Source organism: Vicugna pacos, chromosome 12 (genome assembly GCF_048564905.1).
Source record: "Vicugna pacos chromosome 12, VicPac4, whole genome shotgun sequence".
NCBI lineage: Eukaryota > Metazoa > Chordata > Mammalia > Artiodactyla > Camelidae > Vicugna > Vicugna pacos.
The window spans coordinates 60,663,941-60,690,996 of record NC_132998.1 but is presented as its reverse complement, the minus strand read 5'-3'; the positions used below and the strand labels follow the sequence as shown (position 1 = coordinate 60,690,996).

The window sequence follows — 27,056 nt, the reverse complement described above, 5'->3', positions numbered from 1 at the left end:
CTCTGCCCTTTAGGAATTTTACTTTCTTGTGGGCAAGCGGGAAGGACAGTACCTAAGTAGCATATCTTTGCCTGTTGGGAATAAATACTGGGGAGGAAATAAAGCAGGGAAGGGAGATCGGGAAAGCCAGGGCGAGGGTGTAGATTTAGCCACTTTTTAATAGGATGGCCAGGGGAAGGCCTTAATGATCAAGTGACATTTGCCCAGAGACTGGAAGGAAGTAAAGGGGCCAGCCAAGTGGCTACGGAGGAAGAGCATCACTGGCAAGAGCAAAGTTCCTGTGTAGAAATGCTGGTGACCCATCCCAGAAGCAAAGAGACAACCGGACTGGAGCAGAGAGTGGTAGAGAAGGTTGGGAGGTTATGAGTTGGGATGAGATGGGGAGCCACTGCAGGGCTTGGAGATAAGGAATCCTTTAAAAGGATCACTGACTTTCCTGCCCACAACTCCTTTCTCAGCTTCCTCTGAGAGGGAATTAGGAAACTAGTTTCATAAGCCATTGTGGGAAAACTTTGTCATAACTTACCCTAGCCCATGTGTGTTTCATAACTTCTTTTTTGAAAGAATTACTTTAAAGTCATTTGGAGCAGTTTGGCCTTGCCTTTTTCATCTCTGACTCTGAGATGGCTGAGGCAAAAGGCAACATAAAATCAGTCCTGGATTAATTGTTTGAGAGGAGCATTGCATTACATGCTAATTACATTAGCAAAAGTGTTGCAAGGTGTTGACCTAATCAGATGACTTTGGGAAAAGTCTGGGTCCTAGGGTTCATGAATCATTATTTTCCTCTATCTTTTGCTGTCCCCCTATGTGACTATTTCAATTCCCTCTTTCATAGGCCAATTCAGTAATAACTTTGTAAATACTAGATTGGCAAGTCAAAAACTCTAATGAGGGTTAGAGGTGCTAAAACTCCTTGCAAACCTCCAGAAAGAATCTAGAAGAATAGTCACTGCTACTCTGGCTTACGCTGCCTAGCCCTTTGTACCTGGGAATGAGGATGCGGGGTTGCGGGGGGGCCTTGCACATCATTATGTGTTAAGAGGTTAACCACTCAGATTGTGTGGCTGACTGCAGCAGTAAGGAGTCCATGCAGTGATAAGAGTTGAGTTCCCGGGATCACCCATCGTCACAGATATCTGTAGTACAGTAAACCTGCAGTACCATGCATTTGGGGATAAGGGGCTGACTTCTGTTCTCAGAGTCGGGGAGGGGTAGGCCAGTGGTGTGACTGCTTATCACTATGTGAGACTCTCAGTTCAGTGATCAGTCCGATACAATAATACATGAAAGCAAATAAATGGAAGTGTTTTTCTTCTCACCCCTCCCTCGCCATAACTGAAAGACTTATTTTAAAGTTGCTGTTTTTTTATTGGTAGTAATAATACAGCTCCACACTTTAACCCAGTTGAATTTTGAGGCTCATTTATCTAATGTGATGTTTTTATCGTATTGAATTTGTGTTTACACGGAGTGTTTCTTTTCATACTACCATAGACTCCTGACTCACTCTTTAGGCCATTTCTCTGCTTACTTACTTCTTCAGAAATGGATTAAAGGAGATGAAATTCAAACTAGTCAGATTCACCTGGGCATCTGAATTATTGTGTCCCCTCCATCTCTAGACTTAATTTTAGTTGTATTGAGGAGATGCATGTCTGATATTTTTCTTTCTCTTCTTCATTTCCAGGAGGGCTGTTGGCCTGCTGCTGTGCTGCTGAACAGTATGCAGTCCTTTCGGGAGCAAAGCAGTTACCACGGAAACCAGCAGAGCTACCCACAGGAGGTACACGGCTCATCCCGGATAGAAGAATTCAGCCCTCGTCAGGCCCAGATGTTCCAGAATTTTGGGGGTGCAGGTGGCGGCAGCAGCGGCAGCGGCGGCAGCAGTGGTGGTGGACGACGGGGAACAGCAGCGGCAGCTGCAGCAATGGCTAGTGAAACCTCTGGCCATCAAGGCTACCAGGGTTTCAGGAAAGAGACTGGAGACTTTTACTACATGGCAGGCAACAAAGACCCTGTGGCGACAGGAACTCCGCAGCCTCCCCAGCGAAGGCCTTCTGGGCCTGTGCAAAGCTATGGACCCCCTCAGGGGAGCAGCTTCGGCAATCAGTATGGGAGTGAGGGTCATGTGGGCCAGTTTCCAGCACAGCACTCTGCCCTTGGTGGTGTGTCTCATTATCAGCAGGATTACACGGGGCCTTTCTCCCCAGGGAGTGCTCAGTACCAGCAGCAGCCTTCCAGCCAGCAGCAGCAGCAGCAGCAAGTGCAGCAGCTGAGACAACAGCTCTACCAGTCCCATCAGCCTCTGCCACAAGCCACTGGCCAGCCAGCATCTGGCTCGTCCCATCTGCAGCCAATGCAGCGGCCCTCGACTCTGCCAGCCTCCGCTGCTGGCTACCAGTTAAGAGTGGGCCAGTTTGGCCAACACTACCAGTCTTCTGCCGCCGCCTCCTCCTCTTCCTCCTTCCCTTCACCACAGCGTTTCAGCCAGTCTGGACAGAGCTATGATGGCAGTTACAGTGTGAATGCCGGATCTCAGTACGAGGGACATAATGTGGGTTCTAATGCACAGGCTTATGGAACACAGTCGAATTACAGCTATCAGCCTCAATCTATGAAGAACTTTGAACAGGCCAAGATTCCGCAAGGGACTCAGCAGGGGCAGCAGCAGGGGCAGCAGCAGGGGCAGCAGCAGCAGCAGCAGCCACAGCCGCAACAGCAGCAGCAGCAGCAGCAGCAGCAGCAGCAGCACCCTGCTCAGCATGTGATGCAGTACACCAACAGTGCCACCAAGATGCCCCTGCAAGGCCAGGTGGCACAGTACAGCCAGCCTGAGGTTCCTGTGAGGTCCCCCATGCAGTTTCACCAGAACTTCAGCCCCATTTCTAACCCTTCCCCAGCTGCCTCCGTGGTTCAGTCTCCAAGCTGTAGCTCTACCCCATCTCCTCTTATGCAGAGTGGGGAGAATCTCCAGTGTGGGCAAGGCAATGTGCCCATGGGTTCGAGAAACAGAATTCTGCAGCTGATGCCTCAGCTCAGCCCAACCCCATCAATGATGCCCAGTCCTAATTCTCATGCTGCAGGCTTCAAAGGGTTTGGACTAGAAGGGGTGCCAGAAAAGCGGCTGACAGATCCTGGGTTGAGTAGTTTGAGTGCCCTGAGTACTCAAGTGGCCAATCTTCCTAATACTGTTCAGCACATGCTACTTTCTGATGCCCTGACACCTCAGAAGAAGACCTCCAAGAGGCCCTCCTCTTCTTCTAAGAAAGCAGACAGCTGTACAAACTCCGAAGGCTCCTCACAGGCTGAAGAACAACTGAAGTCCCCTATGGCAGAGTCGCTGGATGGAGGCTGCTCCAGCAGTTCTGAGGATCAAGGTGAGAGGGTGAGGCAGCTAAGTGGTCAGAGCACCAGCTCTGACACCACCTACAAGGGTGGAGCCTCAGAGAAAGCGGGCTCCTCACCAGCACAGGGCACTCAGAACGAAGCCCCCAGACTCAGTGCCAGTCCTGCAGCCAGAGAAGAGACAGCCTCACCAGGTGCTAAGGACACACCATTGTCATCCGATGGCAACCCAAAAGTCAATGAGAAGACAGTTGGGGTGATTGTCTCCCGGGAAGCCATGACAAGTCGGGTAGAGAAGCCTGGTGGACAAGAAAAAGGCTCCCAAGAGGATGATCCTGCAGCCACTCAAAGGCCACCCAGCACTGGTGGGACAAAGGAAACCGGTCACACGTCACTTCCACAGCCAGAGCCTCCTGGAGGAGGGAGTAAAGGAAACAAGAATGGAGATAATAACTCCAACCACAATGGAGAGGGAAACTGCCAGACCGGGCACTCTGCCGGGGGCTCTGGTTTTATCAGCAGAACTGAGCCTAGCAAATCTCCTGGAAGCCTGCGCTATAGTTACAAAGATAGTTTTGGGTCAGCTGTGCCAAGAAATGTCAGTGGCTTTCCTCAGTATCCTACAGGACAAGATAAGGGGGACTTCACTGGCCATGGGGAGCGAAAGGGTAGAAATGAGAAGTTCCCCAGCCTCCTGCAGGAAGTGCTTCAGGGTTACCACCACCACCCTGACAGGAGATATTCCAGGAGTACTCAGGAGCACCAGGGCATGGCTGCTGGCCTAGAAGGAGCCACGAGGCCCAATGTCTTAGTTAGTCAAACCAATGAATTGGCTAGCAGGGGTCTTTTGAACAAAAGCATTGGATCCCTATTGGAAAACCCCCACTGGGGCCCCTGGGAAAGGAAATCAAGTGGCACAGCTCCAGAAATGAAACAGATCAATTTGGCTGACTATCCAATTCCCAGAAAATTTGAAATAGAGCCTCAGTCGTCAGCCCATGAGCCTGGGGGTTCCCTCTCTGAAAGAAGATCAGTGATCTGTGATATTTCTCCACTAAGACAAATTGTCAGGGACCCAGGGGCTCACTCACTGGGGCACATGGGTGCTGACACCAGACTTGGGAGGAATGAACGTCTCAATCCAAGTTTAAGTCAGTCGGTCATTCTTCCAGGTGGGTTGGTGTCCATGGAAACAAAGCTGAAATCCCAGAGTGGGCAGATAAAAGAGGAAGACTTTGAACAATCCAAATCCCAAGCTAGTTTCAACAACAAGAAATCTGGAGACCACTGCCACCCTACTAGCATCAAGCATGAGTCTTACCGAGGCAACGCCAGCCCTGGAGCAGCAGCCCATGATTCCATCTCAGACTATGGCCCCCAGGACGGCAGACCCACGCCAATGCGCCGGGTCCCTGGCAGAGTTGGTGGTCGGGAGGGCATGAGAGGTCGGTCCCCTTCTCAGTATCATGACTTTTCAGAAAAGTTGAAGATGTCTCCTGGGAGGAGCAGAGGCCCAGGGGGAGACCCTCATCATATGAACCCACACGTGACCTTTTCAGAGAGGGCCAATAGGAGTTCTTTGCATGCTCCCTTTTCTCCCAACTCAGAAAGCCTGGCCTCTGCTTATCACACAAACACTCGGGCTCATGCTTATGGAGACCCCAGTGCAGGCTTGAATTCTCAGCTCCATTATAAGAGACAGATGTACCAACAGCAACAAGAGGAATATAAAGACTGGAGCAGCAGTTCTGCTCAGGGAGTCATCGCTGCGGCACAGCACAGGCAGGAGGGACCCCGGAAGAGCCCAAGGCAGCAGCAGTTTCTTGACCGAGTGCGGAGCCCTCTGAAGAATGACAAAGATGGCATGATGTATGGCCCACCGATGGGGACTTACCATGACCCCAGCGGTCAGGAAGGTGGACGCTGCCTCATGTCTAGTGATGGTCTTTCTAACAAAGGCATTGAATTGAAGCATGGCTCCCAGAAATTACAACAAGAATCTTGTTGGGATCTTTCTCGGCAAACTTCTCCAGCCAAAAGCAGCGGTCCACCAGGAATGTCCAATCAGAAAAGGTATGGACCACCCCACGAGACTGACGGACATGGGCTAGCTGAGTCTACACAGTCATCCAAACCCAGTAATGTTATGCTAAGGCTTCCAGGGCAAGAGGATCATTCTTCTCAAAACCCCTTAATCATGAGGAGGCGTGTCCGTTCTTTTATCTCTCCCATTCCCAGTAAGAGACAGTCACAAGATGTGAAGAATAGCAACACTGAAGATAAAGGGCGCCTCCTTCACCCATCAAAAGAAGGCACTGATAAAGCGTTCAATTCCTATGCCCATCTCTCCCACAGTCAGGAGATCAAGTCCATCCCTAAGAGAGAATCCTCCAAGGAGCTTCCAAGTCCAGATAGTAGAAACTGCCCTGCTGTTACCCTCACAAGTCCTGCTAAGACCAAAATACTGCCCCCACGGAAAGGACGGGGATTGAAGTTGGAAGCTATCGTTCAGAAGATCACATCCCCAAACATTAGGAGGAGTGCATCCTCGAACAGTGCGGAGGCTGGGGGAGACACGGTCACTCTCGATGACATCCTGTCTTTGAAGAGCGGCCCTCCCGAAGGTGGGAGTGTTGCTGCTCAGGATGCTGAGATGGAGAAGAGAAAAGGTGAGGTGGTATCTGACCTTGTCTGTCCAGCAAACCAGGAGTTGAGCATAGAAAAGCCTCTCGCGCGGTCTTCGGAGGAGTGGCGTGGCAGTGGGGATGACAAAGTGAAGACGGAGATGCACCCAGACGGGGTCACTGCTGGAAAGGAACCCCCTGGTGCCATGACATCTGCAACCTCACAGAAGCCTGGGAGTAACCAAGGGAGACCAGATGGTTCCCTGGGCGGGACAGCACCTTTAATCTTTCCTGACTCAAAGAATGTACCTCCAGCAGGCATATTGGCCCCTGAGGCAAACCCCAAGGCTGAAGAGAAAGAGAATGATACAGTAACGATTTCCCCCAAACAGGAGAGTTTCCCCCCAAAGGGTTATTTCCCATCAGGAAAGAAGAAGGGGAGACCCATTGGTAGTGTGAATAAGCAGAAGAAACAACAGCAGCCACCGCCTCCCCCCCCACAGCCCCCTCAGATACCAGAAGGTTCTGCAGATGGAGAGCCAAAGCCAAAAAAGCAGAGGCAAAGGAGGGAGAGAAGGAAGCCTGGGGCGCAGCCAAGGAAGCGGAAAACCAAACAAGCCGTTCCCATCGTAGAACCCCAGGAACCTGAAATCAAACTGAAGTATGCCACCCAGCCACTGGATAAAACTGATGCCAAGAACAAGTCTTTTTTCCCTTATATCCATGTAGTAAATAAGTGTGAACTTGGAGCCGTTTGTACAATCATCAATGCCGAGGAAGAAGAACAGACCAAATTGGTGAGGGGTCGGAAGGGTCAGAGGTCCCTGACCCCTCCACCCAGCAGCACTGAAAGCAAGGCGCTCCCAGCTTCATCCTTCATGCTGCAGGGACCTGTTGTGACAGAGTCTTCTGTTATGGGGCACCTCGTTTGCTGTCTGTGTGGCAAGTGGGCCAGCTACCGGAACATGGGCGACCTCTTTGGACCCTTTTATCCCCAAGATTATGCAGCCACTCTCCCCAAAAATCCGCCTCCTAAGAGGGCCACGGAAATGCAGAGCAAAGTTAAGGTACGGCACAAAAGCGCTTCGAATGGTTCCAAGACGGACACTGAGGAGGAGGAGGAGCAGCAGCAGCAGAAAGAGCAGAGGAGCCTGGCCACCCACCCCAGGTTTAAGCGGCGGCACCGCTCAGAAGACTGTGGCGGAGGCCCTCGGTCCCTGTCCAGGGGGCTCCCTTGTAAAAAAGCAACCACCGAGGGCAGCAGCGAAAAGACTGCTTTGGACTCAAAGCCCTCTGTGTCCACCACTTCGGAAGGTGGCCCCGAGTTGGAGTTACAAATCCCTGAACTACCTCTTGACAGCAATGAATTTTGGGTCCATGAGGGTTGTATTCTCTGGGCCAATGGAATCTACCTGGTCTGTGGCAGGCTCTACGGCCTGCAGGAAGCCCTGGAAATAGCCAGAGAGATGGTGAGTACGAGAAATCCCTTACCAGATGCACTTTTTGTTACTTCCTCTTGGTTTTGTTTCTTCCACAAACTTTGTTTCAGCCTTACTTTTTATTCTTCTGTATCACATGGTAATTCCTCCAAATTAAATTCCTCCAAATTAAAGCCCCTAGGCCCATGTACAAGGGATATAGCCAACATTTTATAATAACTATAAGTGGACTATAACCTTTGAAAGTTGTGTCTCACTATGTTACACACCTGTAATTTATAGTGTTATGCATCAAACCTGCTCCACCCCTCCTCAAACCTGATTCCTCTGCTGGTTTTCCTCTGTTTCTAAACAGTAAACTTTTACTGGCATCCATGTTATCTATTGATCTTTCTTTCCATTTTTCAACATCTGGCTCTGTAATACTTATGAAGTATATATTATGGTTATAACACCCTTCTTAGAAACTTTTCATTCCTCTAGAATTATTAATACATGTTTTTATTTGCTTTTTATTTTCTTAGACCACATCTTTCCACATCTATATTTTCCAGTAGGGATATTTGTTCTCCAGGTCTGTTTCATAACTACTATCCTGCGGCAGTCATCATCGTCATCATTTACTTCTTCCCTCAGTTGAATGCTGTTTCTGAATCCCATGTCTTCACCTTTCTTAGTCTGGGCCCTCATTTAGTAGAGTGCTTCATTCTTTAGTAGTTTCCTAAGAAAGGGGTGCATGGAAGGTAAATACGTTGAGATCACACTTCTGTTCTTTCCTCATGTTTAACGGGGTGTTGGCTGGATATAGGGTCTAGATTTGCAAAAGTTTTCTCTCACTGTCTTGGAGTCACAGTTCCTGGCCTGTCCTCTAGCTTCTAGTGTTGCGGGACTGGAGCCACTCTGATTTTCAGGCCTTCATATGTGTTGGGTCTTTCTCCACTAGAGGTTTAAAGATCTTCTCATGTCCCTGGTTCCGAAATCACAAATGATGGGCCTGGAGGTTGGCCTTTTCATTCATTGTGTGGCTGCTCTGTGAGATCTTGCCATCTGTAACTCATGACTTTGAGATCAGGGAGTTTGTCATGTGTCACTTCCCTCTGCTTTCTCTGTTCTTTCCTGGAATTCCTATTAACCAGGAATTGTACCTCCCAGGTTGATCTTCTGGCTTCCTCTTTTCTCTCCTGTTCTGTGTTCTTTTTCTCTGTCTGTTTGTTCTAACGTCTCCATGCTTTCTTCAACCATCTAACCAACCTTTATTTATCTTCATTTCTGATGTTTTCAGCAACTTTTTCTTCTCTGAATATCCCTCTGAGGGGACAGTAACCTGGTCAGATTGGGTTGAGTTGGGGGCCTGACTCATCATGCAATCTTTGAGCCAGTGTTCTGGTTTCCGGCCCCATTCTTGTTTCCCAACTTTCTGAGACACCTGTGCCTCTAGGCTCTGTGCCACAAGGTGTACCCTTCTCTCTGCTTCCTTTCAGTCAGCTGAATCACCTGCTCTGTCTGTTCTATTTCTGGTTTCCAGAATTTGGACGTCTGTGTGTTAGTGTCCTTTCCCATTCTTTACATCCTCATGAATTTGTCTTATAAGTTTACCCCTTTTTTTTTTTATGGAAAGGAAACATATATAAATGTGTATTGTCTGTTATGTTTAATCAGATGAGAGTTTTTTGTGTTAATTTATATTTAAAACTTACCATACTTGACAAATACAGATGACTTTCATTCACAGTTAAATAATGATTTTATAAGCCAGGATTATAGTGTTTTTGGACACTTGATACTGTCCTCTCCCTCCCTACCACATCTCGCCACACAGCACTATATTTTATCATTGCACTATCCCCAGAATTGATAACAGTGTCTGATAAAAAAAGGAAGTGCTAGTAAAGTATAATCAAAATGTAATTAATGTGAAATTTGCATGTATTTTAAATTAGAACATCCTAATTCATCCACACAAAGGAGCTTGCCTTTCCCTCCAAGACCTTCCCCCCAACCCCCAACCCCCAACCCCCAACCCCACGCAGGATCTCTTTTCTCCCTCCTTCCCTTCTCCATCATCAGTGTCACTCCCAAACCCCAAGTTTAAAATAGATTTACTTCTTAGACACAGTGGCATTTTAAAATGCAAAAGTCCTAAAGGGACATAACGTTTAGGATCCTAAGGTACAACATTCTTTAGTCAGTTCTGCGCACTCAGTAATCCATTGATCATCATCGTGTCCTGGTTGATGGCCTGCTTGCCAACTTTCCTCTGAAAGTTACAGTATTTGGTGGGTTGATCTGTTTTGTTTACTTGGTACTTCTTGGTATATGTCCCTGTCCATCTGCCAGTGTTTTCTTTATTTCAACATAGAATATTATTAACATCTCAGTAATTTTTATGTGTAAACTTTTGAACATTCTCTAGTAGTAACTGGTAACCAGTAATCAGCAGGCTAAATCCTTCCCACCAAATCACTGGATCCCGTGTCTCAGTCCATGTCTAGTTTATAAAAAGTAGAAGACACCTGATAGTAACGCAACCACCCAAATGACAGCCCCTCCATCCCCGAAAAAGCCAAAAAACAGGCTCCCTTTTAAAATTTCTCATCAGGAATCATGTCTTCAGGAAGTGACAATTTAGTCTATTACTTGTCAGCTTTGATCCCAAAATAAAATCTGGAATGTCGTAATTGGAACAAATACACTAACTGTGATAAATCAGTCTCTTTCTCTAACTCATTCCTCACAGCTTTCATTAACTAAATGGTTAAAATAACATGAAGCACATTAGGCAGGGAAAAGTAGTAGTCTTTCAAAGTAGTTTTTGTTTTTTAAAATATTGATTGAAGCCTCATCTGTTTCAGAAGTGCTTCAAATTAATTATATGTTCTAGGTGATAAAAAGTTAGAATGCTTCCTTTTAAAGGTAAAAGGCATAAAAACGGGTATTTTTGTCCTTATATTTCTGTATTGTAGAGGCTCTCCACTTAGGTTTTGGGGTTCTGTGACGGCTTCATCGGGGCTGCAGACTCCACCATCTCCTTTAATAACATTTCAGAACAGTTGACCAACCTTTTTTTTAAAAAATTGAGATGTAATTGACATATAACATTCTATTAGTTTTGTGACCAATCTTACGTAAATCTCAATACTGCAGCTTTAAGTTTATTTCCTTATATTGTGCTCACTCACTATATCAGTGCCCTTTAGAAATATTAACTTTCTCTTCCCTTGATCCCATTCTGTTTATTTTATATCCCTTTTTTAGAATAGAATGCCAGCTTTGTATATTGAATTTAGTTTTTCAATACACTGTGCATCTGTTTTATTCTCACAAGCCACCCAGTGAGATAGGAAAGGGGAAGATAACCATTCCATTACCCTCAGAATAAAGGATGACTTGACTTTAGTGACACATGGTCAGGTAGTATAGCCCCACGATGTGTTGATTTTTAAAATGGTTTATAAAATTGTGCTTCTTGGCTCTTGGAGCTGATGTTCCGCTATGACTACAAGATCCTTTTCTGTTTTACTTGCCTAGCTTTTATTCTCTTTTTCTTAATGTATTTGAGAGCAAATTAAAATTACAGTAACTTGCCTTTTTAAATTTAATTTGATAGATGCTGTTTCAATTTGTCAAGGTCACTTTGAGTCTAGTTTTATCATAGGTTTTAGCAGATGCCTTCAATTTTGGTCTGCTTAATAAGCACGCTCTCAATCCTATTATGTTGATAAGGCCACATATATTTGATTAAACATCCGTTTTGGCCTGTGTATTTATCAGGTGTTTTGACAAGCATGATATTATAACAAAATAATACAAAGTCCTCAAGAGACAATAGCCTTTCTCCCCATAAGCATCACACTACTCTGAAAATTGCTGAAAACCAGAACATTCCTGTACAAACAGCCGCCTTCACTCTCTTTCCTTTTCTAAGTGTGGGACTGCACAGTCCTCTTTGGTTTTGTCTAACTTTAACCTCTGCTTATTTACCTTGGTGTGCTTGTGTGAATCCACAATGGCCCCTGACATGGATAGTATGACAGAGGTAATTGCTTCTAAATGGGCATGCAGATAACTTGGTGTATGAAAACCTGTTTGATAGGTTTAGGGCTGGGAAGGCCTTCAGAGATCTCATTGAGGCTGCAGCTCTTAGCTTTGCTGACCTGTGCTTGTTCTCTTCCCCACCTTCACTACCTGGGCTGGCGGCACCCCTCCCATCTTACATCCTTGAGTGTGTAGCCCAGCAGGGATGCTGCCACCAGCCCAGATCCTGCTGAAGCCTTCCTTAAACTCCTCATCTCTGCCCTTAACTCCAGTATCTTCCTCTCCAGTGATTGTCCCTCCCCTGTACCCCTCTGCTTTCCCCCTCTACTTTCCTCTCCCCCTCCCTCTCTCATTCCCACATCCTTTCTCCTCATTCCCCTCCCCCCTTCCTTACACTCCCTCCTTCCCGTCCCTGCCCCCTCGCTGGCAGGCACTTGGTCTTTGCCATCACAGTGCTCACTTCTGTCACAGCCTGTCTGCTGGATGCAGTGAGGCACCATGGCCTGTTCATCTCTCTAGTCCCATTAGTTTTAGCATACAGCAGAAAGTTGTGTGATTGTCTTATTACCATTTTTTCTTAACATTTAGCTGTGTGGTATCTCTTTTTATATCACTGCATGATGGCCTTGACACTGAACCTCTGGAGAAAGGGTTAATTTTCTTTCAGAATTTGGTTTTTCTAAATTCTGAGGAACCTCCTATGAAATATGCAGATTTGAATTTTATTACCTTACCGGATGAATCATGACAAATTGAAAGACTTTCAATTTCCTTAGACTGTTTAGTTCTTTTTGAGGTGGCGGGATGATGAGAGAAGTATTACACTTGTTTCTAAGTAAAACTTTTAAGGGGGTAGACCATTCTTTGAAAATACTAAAGAATCATAAATAAGAATATTGACAAATCCTGTTTATTAAATCAAATAATTCATCCCTGAGATGTTAAACTAGTTATTGCTTGTATGTTCAAAGAACTGAGATGATCAAATAGTATGTGAAAGTAGATACTCATTTCAATTCAACAAACATCTGAGCCTTGTTAGAAAACCAGTAAAAGTCTGGTTAGTGCTGGGAGAGACCTTCACTCCACAGATGAGTGAGCCTCGACCCAGGTTCCCCAGCTGGTGTGAAGAGAATCACTGGGGCACGCAGTTCCTGGGCTTTGTCAGGAAGGTTTGCGGGGTTCGTGCAGAAAGCAAAGCCTTGCCCCACACAGTTCCTGCACGAGGGCTTGAGCTTCCTTCATCCAACACTTAGACAAGTGGAGCTCCTGCCCCCTCAGCCCAAGCCAAGGCCAGTTTTGCAGGACCCTGAAGTACACAGCTGCAGACCAGTTTCTTCCCATCTTCCTATGTATTGGTAAGAAGTCAGATAAGAGAAAATCCAGTCAGCTTAGTAGTTGCCCTCAAAGATCCTCCTCACCTTTCTGCCTTAGGGAAACTGATGGCACCTGCTGTAAAGAAGGTTGTCTTGAGCATTAAATGAGTTATTCTTTGGAAAATATGTAGAGAAATACTTGGCATGTACTGTGGGCTGGTGTCTGCCCTAGAGTGGTGTCCTCACAGTTGTTTTGGTGAAGACGTGTTCCTGTTGTTAACCTCAGTCAGCTGCAAACTGTGTGTCCTTCCATCCTGGCACAGTTAGTGGTCTGTCTCAGAACATATCCTCCTGGATAGCTAAGTTGTCCTGTGTGTGAAACAGTTTCTCCTCATTTTTGTTACTCTTGTGGGAAACTCAAGTTTGGGGGAAGCAGGGTGTGTGGTATTTAAGGTGCACTATTAACTACCACCTCATGAAATAGCATTAGTCCACATAAACACTCTCAGGAATTAGATTTCTCAAAGGAGAGGAGGCAAATGGAAGGGAATAAAATCTGCCTGCACATTAAGTAAAAAGCATTTAATATTCTTGTGAGTTGGTTAATTTTTAATAGTGATTACTAAAGGCCACAGTAGAGTCTACCCAGTGATAAAGTTTTTTAAATAAGCATTTTTGACAGGTCAGCACTATAAGGGAGATCCAGAATAACTGAATTCATGGATTGATTCAGGGCACACACACTCCACCTCCCACCCCAAATAGTTAACCATGTGCAGTGTATGTGGACTACGGAAGACTACTGTCGTCTTAGAATTTAGCCTTTCATATATAGGCAATACAAAGCCACTGGCAATTTGTAAGCATGTAAAATTACACGATCAGGTCTTTGTTTTATGAAGAAAGCTCAGGTAGGATGTGAGGAGAGGTGAAGTGAGCCAACCAGGTGAGAGGCTGTGGCGTTAATTTGTACAAGAGATGATAAGGGCTGAATGAACGGTAGTAAAGGGAATCAGAAGGGATGGGCAGATGTTAGAAACATTTTGGAATTTAAAGTTGATAGAATTTAGAAACTTGATTAGACCTGACAAGTAAAGGAAAGTGAGGGACGAAGCTGAGGTTTCTAGCCCAGCAAGCAACTCAGTGTGGGTGTGAGGGCGGGCGGGACACTTAACAACAGAAGGGACTGAGAAAGAGGAGACATTTCGTTTTGTGGCTGATGTGTAGCAGACGGAAGGAAGTATCAGGTGTGAAAGCACTTTAGCTCAGTCAGCACTCTAGGTCTTCTTAGTAAGTACTTCCTGATTTGCATTTAGCTTTTTGAGTAGATGTAAGACTGGTAAATTCAAGCTGCAAAAAAGTGGGGGAGAAGTAGGAAATCATGAAATCTGTGTCATTTAAAAAAAAAATCCCGCATAGAACCCTTAAAAGGTGTCAGAGAAAGAAATTAAGCTTATCATTATAATTATTGCCTAAAATATGATGGGGGAGCAGAAGGGTAGTGTACTGGTTTTGGTTTTCTAGTAATTTTTCCAAGATACTGACTTCATTGACCACACAGTGGAATTGCAGATTGCACTTGACTACAGTGAGGAAGGGCTGATGTGTGGGCCTGAGAAAAGCTCTGTTGTGCACAGCAGCACCCTACATTCTCAGACTTCCAGACTGTGGCTTAAGGTCTTATGTGTGGACTTGAGACCAGACAGAGTGGGCTCTGAGGTTGAGATTGTCACTGTGGATGGATACTTGTCTTTTGAGGACCTGAGGAAGGTCTGCTTAGAGGAGACGACAGGAAACATAGGAAAGGGGAGGAGAGAAGGCCTGGCAGATGGGCCATGGGATCTGGGGGAGGCGCTTGGGCACTGTCTGTGGGGTTGAGGTTCCCAGTCTTACTCCCAAGTTGTGAAAAGATGAAATACCTTTCATAAAGTTATTGCTTATTTACATGAAGGTAATAACAACAGTGTTATTCGTATTGATGGACTAATACTTTAAGTAAAAGAAAGTCAGTCCCAATTCTGATAACCCAACAAATTGGCCTCTTTTCTAGATTTTGTCCATGGGCTTATTTTACTAGATGTGATAATGATTGCTAATGTGTATTTCTAAGCACTGTACATGAACTGTCACATACAAACCTCGAAACAAACCTGAAATGGATCTCATTATGATTCTACCCTTACACTATGGGTACAGGTCTCCATGTTGCTTTTTTCACCTAATTTTGTAATTTTAATTTTCATATCAATCTATGTTTTTTGTTTTAATATGTAATGGAATTTATCTAAATATTCCCACACTGCCAAACATTAAGGTTTCCAGTTAGTTATTCAGTGTAAACATTTTTATTCATGGAGTTTTTCTGGGGGGAAATTTTCCAGACGTCGAACTGCTAAATCAAAAAGTGTGACTATTTTATGGTTTTTGGTAGGCATTGTCTTGTGGTATGACTAGAAAGGATCATATCGAACTAGGATCATCCACAAAAATGTGAGTCCACGTTTTACTACAGTCTCAAAGGCACTGGATTCCTTTTTAACTTTTAGTTTCTTTTAGACTTCATTTTTGTATTAGTGATATTGCTGTTGTTTCCTATTTTAATGCTTTATGTCCATTGATCATTAATTTGGAATTTCAGTGTTTCTCCTCAATTTGTTGTCTGTTTTCTATGCATATTTTTCCTGGTCTGAATAACTTCAGTTACCTGAAAAATTCAGATGTGTAGAAGTCATTTCTTCAGGAGGGCCACCTAAACGAGGCATCGGGAGAGCTCTTAGATAGTTTTCTCATCTATAAATAGGATGGAAACAGAGGACAGTTGGGGTATAATTAACTTTGCTGGAGATCAGGTAGCTTCCTTGGTGTGCTCCAAACTACTCCTAGAGGCTTTTGTATTGAGGTGGTTTTTAAGTACTGTGGGCTGGTGTCAGTCCTGGAAAGTGTCCTCACATGTCACTTTAGTGAAGATGTGTTCCTGTCATTAAGCTAATTGAGTAGAAATTGAACCAAAGAGAAAATTCAGTTCTATGTGACCTGTCCCAGTAAGCCAGGTACAGTGGAGTGACTTTGGCTGTGTGTGCTTATGACTGACTTGATTTGAGTATGTTGGTGGCATACTGCTGTCCAGAACAGAACTGCAACAGCTGCCACATAAGCAGACACACAAAACTGATGTCAACAAAATCATGAACTCCAAGTCTGAAGTGGTACTGGTCCCTTCTGCAGGAGTGCGGCCCAGCTGCAGTGACATCGGCTATGGAGGCATTTTATTTCTTACCTGTTTCACTGAGCAGCTAGTGGAAGAGTTTCCAGTAAAATGTATGCTCATTTAACATCTCTCAGGCATATTCATTGTTACTGGCTCTGTGGAGATGCCAGGTGGTTCCAGAGTTTGAAAACAGTGCCTGTGAGGTTTAAATCTTGGTTCAGATGGATGTTAGATGTAGGTCCTTGGTTTGCTTGAAAGCTATTTTGTTTTTTCATTCAAAAATACTTAAAGCTGGTCAAGATAAGCAATAGGATAATTGACAGGTGGTTCTCTTTGCTTGCTTCTAGGGAGAGTTCTCTCTGGAAGGAATCAAAATATATTAATGCTTTGAAAAGGCAGCCCCTCAAAATATGTTTGTTTGCTGACACTAGACTTTGCACCTCCCAGCATGCCTGGGCATTTTAATCCACCTATCATTCATGAAAAGCACATTGATTTAAAAAGCCATCTCACCTGTCACCTGGTTCCCCAAGCAGCAAGTCCCCAGTGTTGTGCCACTTAGTACTGTATTTTGTGACTGTCTTCCTCACCAGATCAGTTCTCTGGGTCAGCCCTGCAATCCTCTGTAGTGCCTGACTCAGGGCTGATCAGCACACATGACCCTGTGACTTAAGAAGGAGATGTGTAACAAGCAACATAATGTCCAGTGGTAGAAGATGGGCCTTTAGGTGTTATTTAAAGTATTTTTAAAAGCATGTAGTAATTGGAAATCATCTGTGGAAATGCTGGTTAGGATTTTAATCTTTCTGTTAAAAAAATTGAAGAGAGATGTTGAAGTGTGTTTTGATAGTGAGATGGAGTTTTTTCTATATGCTATTTTATAGTTTTAGCAAAAAAAAAATAATGGTTGAGAGATGGACAACCGTGGTAGTATTCATTGCTCATCCCGTAATTCTCCGTGAGACACAGCATACAGGGAACCATCACCAGACGTTTTGTTGTGAGTTTCAGTGTGTGTCCTTTGCGACAGAAATGTGAGATCCAGAGGTCTGTCACCTCAGAGTCCTAACACTGGTGATTATTATCCTAGACTGACCACCGAGAGGGCAGCCTCCACTTTGACTCAGAAGGGAGAGGAACAGTCCCTGTATGAGAGTATGAGCTAATGACACTCAGAATTCACATTCCAGACCTGTCTGTCCAGCTGCCCACTGGCCTCACTCAGAACCAACATATGCAGACACCAGTGTCCCCTGCCTAGTTCTGTGCCCTCTTCTGCCCTAACCAAAACCCTTGTAGCCATCACAGACTCCTCTCCCTCCTTCCTGTTTCCTATTCAGGCCGTCACTGTTCTTATTTCCTAAATAACTCAAATCTCGCATGTCTTCATTGTCAACCACCCCTGGGCCAAACCATCATCTTTTCCCATCACAGTAGCATCTTAATTGGTCTCCCTACCCTTTATTTTGACCCCCTTCTATCCATCCTCTAAAGTGATCCTTCTAATACCCAAGTGTGGCTATGCCAATGCCAGCTTACAGCCCTGATTTACTTGGACCCTATACTAGTTGGCATCTGTTCTGTGGTGGGAACAAGTCAGTGCCTGTAATTAAAATAAGACAATGTGATAGAAAGTAACCAGGTAGTTGCCTTAGATCAGAGGTCCAGGTAAAGTCCCCAGAGGACCTGAGGTGGGAATAATATGAGGTAGACTTTGAGATCAGAGAGTATTTATAGAGGGTACGGGGGCTGCAGGGAGGAACAGAGCTTGGTGGATCTGAGGAACAGAAAGAAAGCCAGTGTGGTGAGACGGTAGCAGATAAGAGGAGAGGGTAATGAGGTTGGGGAGGTCAGCAGGACTAACCCCTGTGGCTGTGGGCAGGAGTGGAAATGGAACAACTGGGTGAATGTGGTGCCATTTGAAACAGGAGGCCCAGGAGGAGGAACAGGTTTGGTGGGGAAATCAGGAGGTGTATTATGTCCATGTTAAGTGTGAGATGGCTCCCTCTTAGACATGTAAGTGACCATTTCTGAATTAAGGAATTTCTGATGGGTAGTTTCTTACAGCTAAGCGCAGCTCCAGTTGAGCTTAGACCAGCACATGTGTACATGCTGGAAGGGTGTGGGATCTGTGTAAGCATCAAGATGCACCTAACTTGGGTGAGGGGAAAGGTGAGTCAGGAAGGCTTTGGAGGCTGGGCCCGTCCATCGTCATGGTGCCCTCGGACTTGCCAAAAGATCAGAATGATGAGGGATTTGATAAGTGAGGGGTGGGAGAAATGGGCACACGTCAGGATCCACACCTTCCTGCTTTCCCAAGCCCTCCATCATCGGGCCCTTTGAAACTCACAATCCGCCTGGAGCACACTTTTAATTCTACTCTGAGCAGCTCCTTCTTGGCTCTCTCAGTGTCACTGCCTGGGGCCCCTCATCCCTCACAGGTGGACAAAAACAGCCATTAGTATTTGCACACAATCATTTGGACCAGGTACTCTCCAAGAAAAGACTTGCTCCTCTGTCTGACACATCAGGCCAGGGGTGTAGGCTAAGCATCCACAGTGGAGACTGAGGAACGTTATGCAGGGCTGCCATGTGGGTGTGGGCAGCATCTTTACAAACTGCTGCTGCTGCCTCCTGGCAAGCGAGGCTTTGCAGTGCTGCAAGCTTTTTCCTCCTTAAAGCCATTTACCTCCAAGGATGCTTCCTCTCCAGCAAGGGAATTCTGTTCTCCTGTAACTGTCCCAACTGTCCAGTCCACCCCCACTTTGGAGAAATGAGTGCCGTTTAAGGTGAATTTGCCTACAAGATCTTGTTACTGAGATCTGGAAGACTCTCCCTTCAAGATCTTCCAAATCAACTCTCAGAAACCCAGGAAATAACACACACATACATACTCACTGCCCCCCCCCCATCACCACCACCAGCAGCAAACAACCAATTGTTGCCTTTAGTACCTTAATTTGACCTGGGATTCTGAAACCTCTTAGTCATCAATTTATCTTAAGGAAATTTCTGTAATTTGGCTAATCCCATCCTCTGTTGCTTTGCAATCTCACTCATGAAAGAAAACCCTATGATGGAACCACCTTTCATCACATAAACACTGTGCCCTAACCAGGCTGCCCAGAGAACAAGGAAACAAGGACCGGAAAGAGAGCAACAGAAGCTCTTGGATTTCCCCAACAGATGGTCTTCGAAGACACCAGAGAGACTGTTGGGAAGGAGTAATGACTACAGAACCTTGTAGGTCTCGTTTTATTCTTCATCCAGATATTCACAGGGATTGACTTCTTGTAATGGTAGACAAGTCACTTTCCCCTCTCCCAGCATAATTTCTGGACTAACCCATCAGGTTGTTGTAAGGGGAAAAATGATACCTGTCATAATGTCAGTTGACGTTAAAAATTGTAGGTGGGGAAGGTAGGTGTTGGATTTAATTCTTGGTCATATTACTTTCAAGTTCACATTTTCTTCATCTGTTGAAGTGAGGATTGGCTTCTTGCTGAGTATTTTCCTGCTCTGGAAGAAGGAAAATGTCCACATCCACGAAGGTGGATTGAGCCAACGCTTGTTAGAATTTCTTGTGGGTGAGAATCCCCTCAGATGCTGCTCTTTTAGTCTTTCTAGGTGGTGGCCACAGACTTCAGGTGATGGCCAGGCAGGTGACAGACTGAAGTCAACTCTGAAAACTCAGTGTTTAGCTAGTCAACTAAAGCTAGATCATAAGCTATTCAACTAACTTAGGTACCAAAGTTTCCATTCTATGTTTGGACCAAGTTTTTCCTTTCAGTGAAGAGGTTCTGGGAAGAAAAGGCTTGTGAGTGACCTGAAATGCCCTGTGAGGTGTCTCACACATTATCACCTCATTAAATGGCCCCATAAAGCATGCTGAGAGGGTTGGAGAGATCTGGCCGGCTGGCTTTAGGGTGTGGGGACCAGTGACCCTATGGGTAGTTGCATTGGCAGTAGCTTAAATATGCTAAGACATCCTCATTTTTAAGTTCCTTTCTGCTGGCACTCTGCCCCCATGTGAAAGTGCTTCTGCTGTCTGCCCCTTTTCAGGCTGCCCCTGCCCTTGAAGAACTTGCCACTTCCAGGAATAGGGTGGCCTTGGCTGAGAAGCTCTTGATTGGGAAACTCAGTTGTTCTGTTGGAAAGATGGGGATGGTTGAGGTGGAAGCAGATCTGGCTAAGAAGGAATAGGACAGATGCAAGTAGGAGGAGAGGCAGTGAAAAGAAGGGAAAAGATCTCCAAGAGTTTGGAACTTCTTTGGAGATTTAAGTCAATGTAAGCTGCACAGATTTGAGATGTCATTAAAGGAGGCTGTTGGGGCAGCACAGTCATCATTTCTGCCACTAAAATTGTAAACAGGTAAATATGAGCTCCTCGTGGACGAGCAGCTTTCTGGATGCATAGACCCAGCTCCTGGGTGGGACGGGCGGTGGAGAGGAGCAGGGTTATTATACCAAGAGTCACTTTCCCGGTGGGAAAGATACGTTTAAAAAGATACCATTATAGATTCAGAAAGCTCAAAAGGCAATCCGCTGTTTGAGCAAAGAGTTAAAAAAAATTAGGATATAGTCTTGTGCAACTTAAATTTCAATGTTTTAAACTGTCTATAAAATAAAAGCGTTTGTCTCTACACTTGGAGAAAAGGCTGTTCTCTTTCTTACTGGGCTGCCATGGGGCTCCTCCTCCTGCTGGGTTGGCCTTTCTCAGGTTCTCAGCTTCTACTCAGAGCAAACCTGCTAATTACTGCCTAAACTTCCTTTCTAACTTCTTAAAGGCACACATCCCTTTTCTTCCTAACATGTAGAAACTCCCCTTAGACAAAATATATAAGGTTCTCAACAGAGTTACAGTTCTCTTCTCTGGCTGTAAAAGAAAGCCTCTGATTAGAACTATTTTAAACGGAGTATATGTACCTGTGGGTAAGGTAAAGTGCAAAACTATGTTTCAGGAAAAAAACCAAGGTCTGTTTTAAGTCAAAGAAACATCATTAGTGAGGCCTGTGTTGACTTTCTCATAAATGAAGTTATGAAACATGTATATTAACATAGCAGTATACGTTTCAAGAACAAGAGGGAAAAAAACAATTAAACCAAGCCTTCTTTTGTAACGCTTTATTTAATATTCTGGAAAGGGGAGATGATGACTGGTTTTAACTTAAATTGTGGTAAGTGGATGCATTTTATTTGGGAAATTGCTTTGTTTTGCCTCTCTAAATTTGTTATTGCCAAACCTGAAGACTATAAACCCAGGAGAATTAAAATTAGGGAATTACAGAGCTTTTAAAAGCTATAGTGAATGGCTAGTATCTGTGCCCACCACATCCACGTTTGGAGTTCATTCCATATGTGATAATTAAAACTTTCAATTTTGTGGGCATCTTGATAGAAAATAATTACTAGTACCTGTACTGATACAAGTACATGTTTAGAGAACATTATCATCAATACAGTGTCCATATTAAAACAGACAATCGAGGGTGGGGGGAAAAGTGGTTAAATGCTGTGCCTGGCCTGTGAAAAATGCTGTATTAAAAACATAAATGTTCAAAACCAGTGCACATAAGTGGCAGCATTGCTGGGTGTAAGCACTAGCAGTGGATTGTTTTAAAAGCTGGCTTCTGGATGTCTGTGCTGCCCAGAGCCTTGCAGATAAGCCCAGAGGGCCTCTGTTCAGGGGGCCATCCTGGGGTGGCTGCTGGAACTTTTTTTCCTTCCATTTTTATATAGGGTGTCTTAGGAATACCGTACTTGTCATTTAAAAAATACTCTTTTTCTTCATTGTCAAGCACATTCAGGGTTGATTGGGGGAGGTTTTGGTTTGTTTTGTTAATTTTCTTAAAAGATTCTCCACCCTCCTCCTCTTTTCCCATCTGGGTATTACCCTTGCTTTACTGTTGAGAAAAATCAAGGCTTAAATTAATTAACTGTCCCAAGCCTGTCTAGCTGGTGGAGGCAGGGCCCGCGCTGGTATCCCATCTCCCTTCTCTGAGGAGCCTCTGCTGCGGTTCCACCCCCACCCAAGTGCCTGGACAGCTCGGCTCAGCGGGAAGAACTCAGGGCCTCCTCTCCAGCCTAGCTCTCTCCGTTTTTCTCTTTTTGTGTCTTTCTTTGTCTCTTTTTAGGCTGCCTATATTTGAGGCAGGAACTAGGAAAAAGATAACCCACTGAATATAAAAAAAGCAAATCCAGGAGATGTCAGCAACCAACTGGAACATATCTTTTTTTAAAATTATTTATTTATTTATTATGTATTATATTATTTATTTTGGTAGGGGGGAGGTAATTAGATTTGTTTACTTTTAGAGGAGGTACTGGGGATTGAACCCACCACCTTGTGCATACTAAGCATGTGCTCTACCACTTGAGCTATACCCTCCCCCTGTTCTTTTTTTTAAATTGAAATATGTCATTTTTTAAAATTGAAGTATAGTCAATTTACAATGTGTCAATTTCTGGTGTACAGCATACATAATGTTTTAGTCATACATATACATACATGAATTCATTTTCATATTCTTTTTGTTATAGGTTACTACAAGACACATATAGTTCTCTGTGCTATACAGAAGAAACTTGTTATCTATTTTATACATAGTTAACATTTGTAAATCTTGAACCCCAAGTTTATTACTTCCTACCCCCTTTTCCCCCAGTAACTGTAAGATTGTTCACTATGTCTGTGAGTCTGTTTCTGTTTTGTAGGTAAGTTCGTTAGTGTCTTCTTTTTTTCTTTTTTTAAATTTTTCCCTATGAGTGATATCATATCATATTTTTCTTTCTCTTTCTGGCTTCCTTCACTTAGAATGACTGCCTCCAGGTCCATCCATGTTGCTGCAAATGGCATTATTTTATTCCTTTTTATAGCTGAATAGTATTCCAGTAAAGAAGTAAATAAATATCTTCTTTATCCCCAGTCATCTGTTGATGGACATTTAGGTTGTTTCCATGTCTTGGCTATTGTATATAGTGCTGCTGTGAACATTGGGGTGCATGCATCTTTTCAAGATAGAGTTCCCCCCAGATATATGCCCAGGAGTGGGATTGTTGGATCATGTGGTAAGTCTATTTTTAGTCTTTTGATGAATCTCCATAGTGTTCTGTCATGACTGCACCAAACTGCATTCCCACCAACAGTGTAGGAGAGTTCCCTGTTCTCCACACCCTCTCTAGCAATTATTGTTTGTGGACTTTTTAATGATGGCCATTCTGGCCGGTGTGAGGTAATACCTTACTGTAGTTTTGATTTGCATTTCTCTGGTAATTAGCGGTATTGAGCATTTTTTTCATGGGCCTATTGGCCATCTGTATTGTCCTCTGGAACGTGTCTTTAACTGTATTTTTTCCCTCTCCACTTTAGGATAAACAAGGAAATGATAAGGAAAAAAGCTTGCTAGCAGAGATTTATTTTTAAAAGCAAGTTTTTTTATATCTTGGGGTCACTTTGATTAAAAAAAAAAAAAGCCTAGTCTTTACCTAGTATCTTACAAGTGTAGTCCTAGTGATAGAATCATCACTCTGAGGCAACAGTAAATAATCATTTTAATTCAAAATAGTAGAGACTCAGGTGTCCCAGAAGGAGTTTCTAGCTTTCACCCACAGTGAACCAGGAAGTGTTGTTTGACATTAAACCCTTTCCTGATCATTCCAGTTGAGATTTTGCTCTGTGTCCAAAACGTTCTATTCTATAAATGGAATTTTTCTAAGAGTAAGTAGCTTTTAGAGCAGGGGCCATGTGTGCCCTCTCCTTGTCAGAATCCTGCTGCAACGATGCCCAGAGGGCCCCCCTTCCTCTGTGCCTGCCAAGTGAGGGCCCCCGCCATTTACACCACAGACACCTGGCTCAGAGGCTCATCTCAGACCCCCATGCCTGTAGCTTATCATCAAGTCCTGTTGGTTTTACCTCCGTACCTTTAAATGCAGCCTCTCGTATGCATTTCTACCTCTACCCCCATACCCAAACTCTTCCAGATCTCCCTAACCCACAACCCATTGTTGGCCCCACATTCATGCTCATCACCTCCCCGCCCTTCAGAATCCAGCTCCACTGTGTCAGCCCTCCACACCCTGAGTGCTTGTTTCTGTAAAGTAGTTTATCCCTTCTGTCCTGACTTCTGAATGCTTTCCTGACCTTCACTTGGTCAGGGACACTACCTCTAAGCTCTTAAGTATTATTTACATCATAACACATCACAGTTTTGGTTTCGTAACTACAGGCCATTCTATAAGCTCCCTGAGGGCAGACTTTTGATCACATAGGCATATAATAAAAATTTGTTGAAGGACTAAAAAGGAAAGATTATTACCTTTCTGAAGTTGATACCATTTAAGAAAACTTAAATAGTCAAAGCAGAAACCACAGAGAATCAAAAACACCTTGATCATACAGACTCTTGTGATCTTTAGAGAAACCAGAATTTAGAGGGAAAGATAAGAAATAGAGAAAACTTGAGCCGATAAAGACGAAACTGAGTTCTTAATTTTCTTCCAGCCCATGTTTCCACTTTCTTAACTTTGCAGTTTTATGCTGTAGACTCAAAATTGACATGTTAATAAGGCAAATTAAAAGTCCCAAGAACACATGAAAACGAATGTATGTATGTATATCCAAGACTGGGACATTGTGCTGTACACCAGAAGTTGATACATTGTAATTGACTGTACTTCAGTAAAAAAAAAAAAAAAACAGTCCCAAGAACAGCTCGTTAGGAAGTCAGACTCTTTCTTCATGTTCAATAGAATTACTTGATTACGTGATTCTGTAAAGAAGCACCAGCCTGGCTTTTTAGTGTTAGCCAGTGGTTACTAACCTTCACATCTGATGGAGGTACACCAGATGTATCTTACTTCAACACACCTACCATGTGAAAATCCAGATTTGTGAAAACAGCAACAACAGAAATAGAGATGCATGTGATAGAATCTTCTAGAGAAAAGACACCCTTCCCCAGCTGCATCTTAGTCCTAATAATTTTTATTGTTTGCTGAATGATAAAGTGAACAAATCCATCATAGAAAGGCATGTGTACTCTAAATGTGTTTTCATGTGGTCAAGGTTGTGGCTAAATTCTGCCTCCTCTGTTTGGCAGACAAAGTGCAGAAAGATAAGAAAGGACTTTGTTAATGAAGGAAAAAAGTCATTTAATCCCAGGCCTTCTAGCCTGATTCAAAGCATCATAACTTCAGTGTAAAGCCATCTGTGAGTACAAAGACAGTAGGAAGGGAATTCAGGGAACAGGCTTTCCTCGTGGAACAGAGGCCAGGGACAAAGCCAGAGACATTTGAGCAGCTGTGCATAGGTTTGACCTTGCTCAGGCTGTTGTGCTTTTTGCTCTACTTCGGGGCCAGCCACCCCTCAACCCTGACTCAGCCACAGACTTTTTTTTTTTTTTGTAAGTTTATAATGTGTTTGAAAAGCTTTCCAAAGAAACCAGTATTTTTCAGGGTCAGCAGCAGAGTCACTTTTTGATTGAGGGTTTTACAGGAGGAGAGTGGGGGTCTAAGTGGATAATTTTATTCCAATTTTTGTATCTAAACAATGACCATCAGATTAAAGGAAGTTTCTGCATGTGTGTTTTCTCTCCTGGTTTTGAGGGGAAGCAGATGACTCTGTCCTGGGAACAGAGAAGATGAGCTGTTACTTTAGGCTCTGGGTGTGCTATGAGGAGCAGTACACCTGCTGGGCCTCAGCCCCTCACAGCAGTGGCGGGTCCTGAAGCAGTGGGAGAAATTATCCTCGGTTAGTCTACTGTGAGTGTGGGGCTTGCATAGCAAGGGTGGGGACAGGCTGGGAGCATGTGGCTAGGAGCCCATGGCAGGTGACACTGGTATAGACGGCCTGAGTCTGCTCTGCCCATACCAGGCAGGGGCAGTACCTGAAAACACAACAAACCAGCGTGCAGGGCCCTTTTCCTCATTCTGGTTGTGCTCAGTTTTCCACACTTTTGACCTCCTGCTAGTGTTTAATTTGCACTTGATTGTGTGTAGTTTTATACCTCGTTTATTTAGTACCTTTCCTTCCAATGCAAAAGTGTTTCACAAAACATTAAAAATAATTCCCATTAATCTGTATTGTTCAATAATAGAATTAGGAGGAGAAATAAATGAAAGTAATAGTGAATAGTAGCTAAGAGATGCAGTGTTCAGAGATCTGGCCAAGAGCTGACTATATACACACCCTCAGAGGTGGAATACTACTGAAATGTACACACAGCAACTCAAGTTACAGAAAGCCTGACAGCAGATGCTCAGGCCCACCCAGGTCTGCTTGTTTCAGGCAGTATTCTAAAGGAAAAAGTTAGTTCCAAAAATGATTTTTTAACTTAGTTTGCCTTAATTTAATAGAACCCACTTGGTATGTTTTGTGTTTAATTTTGACAGCAGTAATTAAAGATGAAGATATGTTTTTATAATTCCTAACAGTTATATAACTTTATAGTTTATAAAACACTCTCACAGTTATTTTGTGCAACAACTTTATGAGGAAGGTAAAACAGATAAGGTTGACCCTTGAACAACTCCGGCATTAATCCAAGTATAACTTAAAGTTGCGCCCCTCCTCCCCCACTCTGGTATCCTCAGTTCCTCTGCTTCTGCAGATTCAGCCCACCATGGACTGTGTAGTACTGCAATATTTACTGCTGAAAAACATTCACAAAAGAGTGGACCCAGGCGGTTTAAACCCAAGTTGTTCAAGAGTCAGCTGTATTGTTATCCTCATTTTTGCAGATGATAAAATTGACATGGTAACTTTTTTTGGCTTTCACACAAAAGCTCAGGTTCTTTTTCCACTGGCCCTTGTGCTGCTTCACATATGGGTCATGTTCACATTGGACCATCCATGTTTGCTCTGAAAAGCCAGGCCAACCTGGAGCTTTCGTCTTAAGGGACACACAGTTAGCCTTCGCCAGTGAGTGCTGCAAGCGTGACTGGCGGCATCTACACTGGAATCATTATTTTTCAAGGTGTGAAGTGGATTTGGTTTCTGGAATTGATGCTTTTGCTGGAACAGCTATGGGACATAATGCTGCTTACTAAAATACATACCTTGCGTAGTATTGAGTAAATGGACCTGGAA

At 44.1% G+C, this 27,056-nt stretch overlaps 1 protein-coding gene across 3 annotated transcripts in view; it reads left to right on the top strand.

The window, feature by feature from the left end:
- The first annotated feature begins 1,726 nt into the window (after positions 1-1,726).
- Positions 1,727-27,056, top strand: part of TCF20 (transcription factor 20) — a 47,674-nt gene continuing 22,344 nt past the window's right edge. For all 3 annotated transcript variants that reach the window (XM_031671795.2, XM_031671794.2, XM_031671793.2), the window contains exon 1: positions 1,727-7,441. In XM_031671795.2, coding sequence (XP_031527655.2) covers positions 1,727-7,441 — 5,715 coding nt within the window. The remainder of the gene's footprint in view (positions 7,442-27,056) is intronic.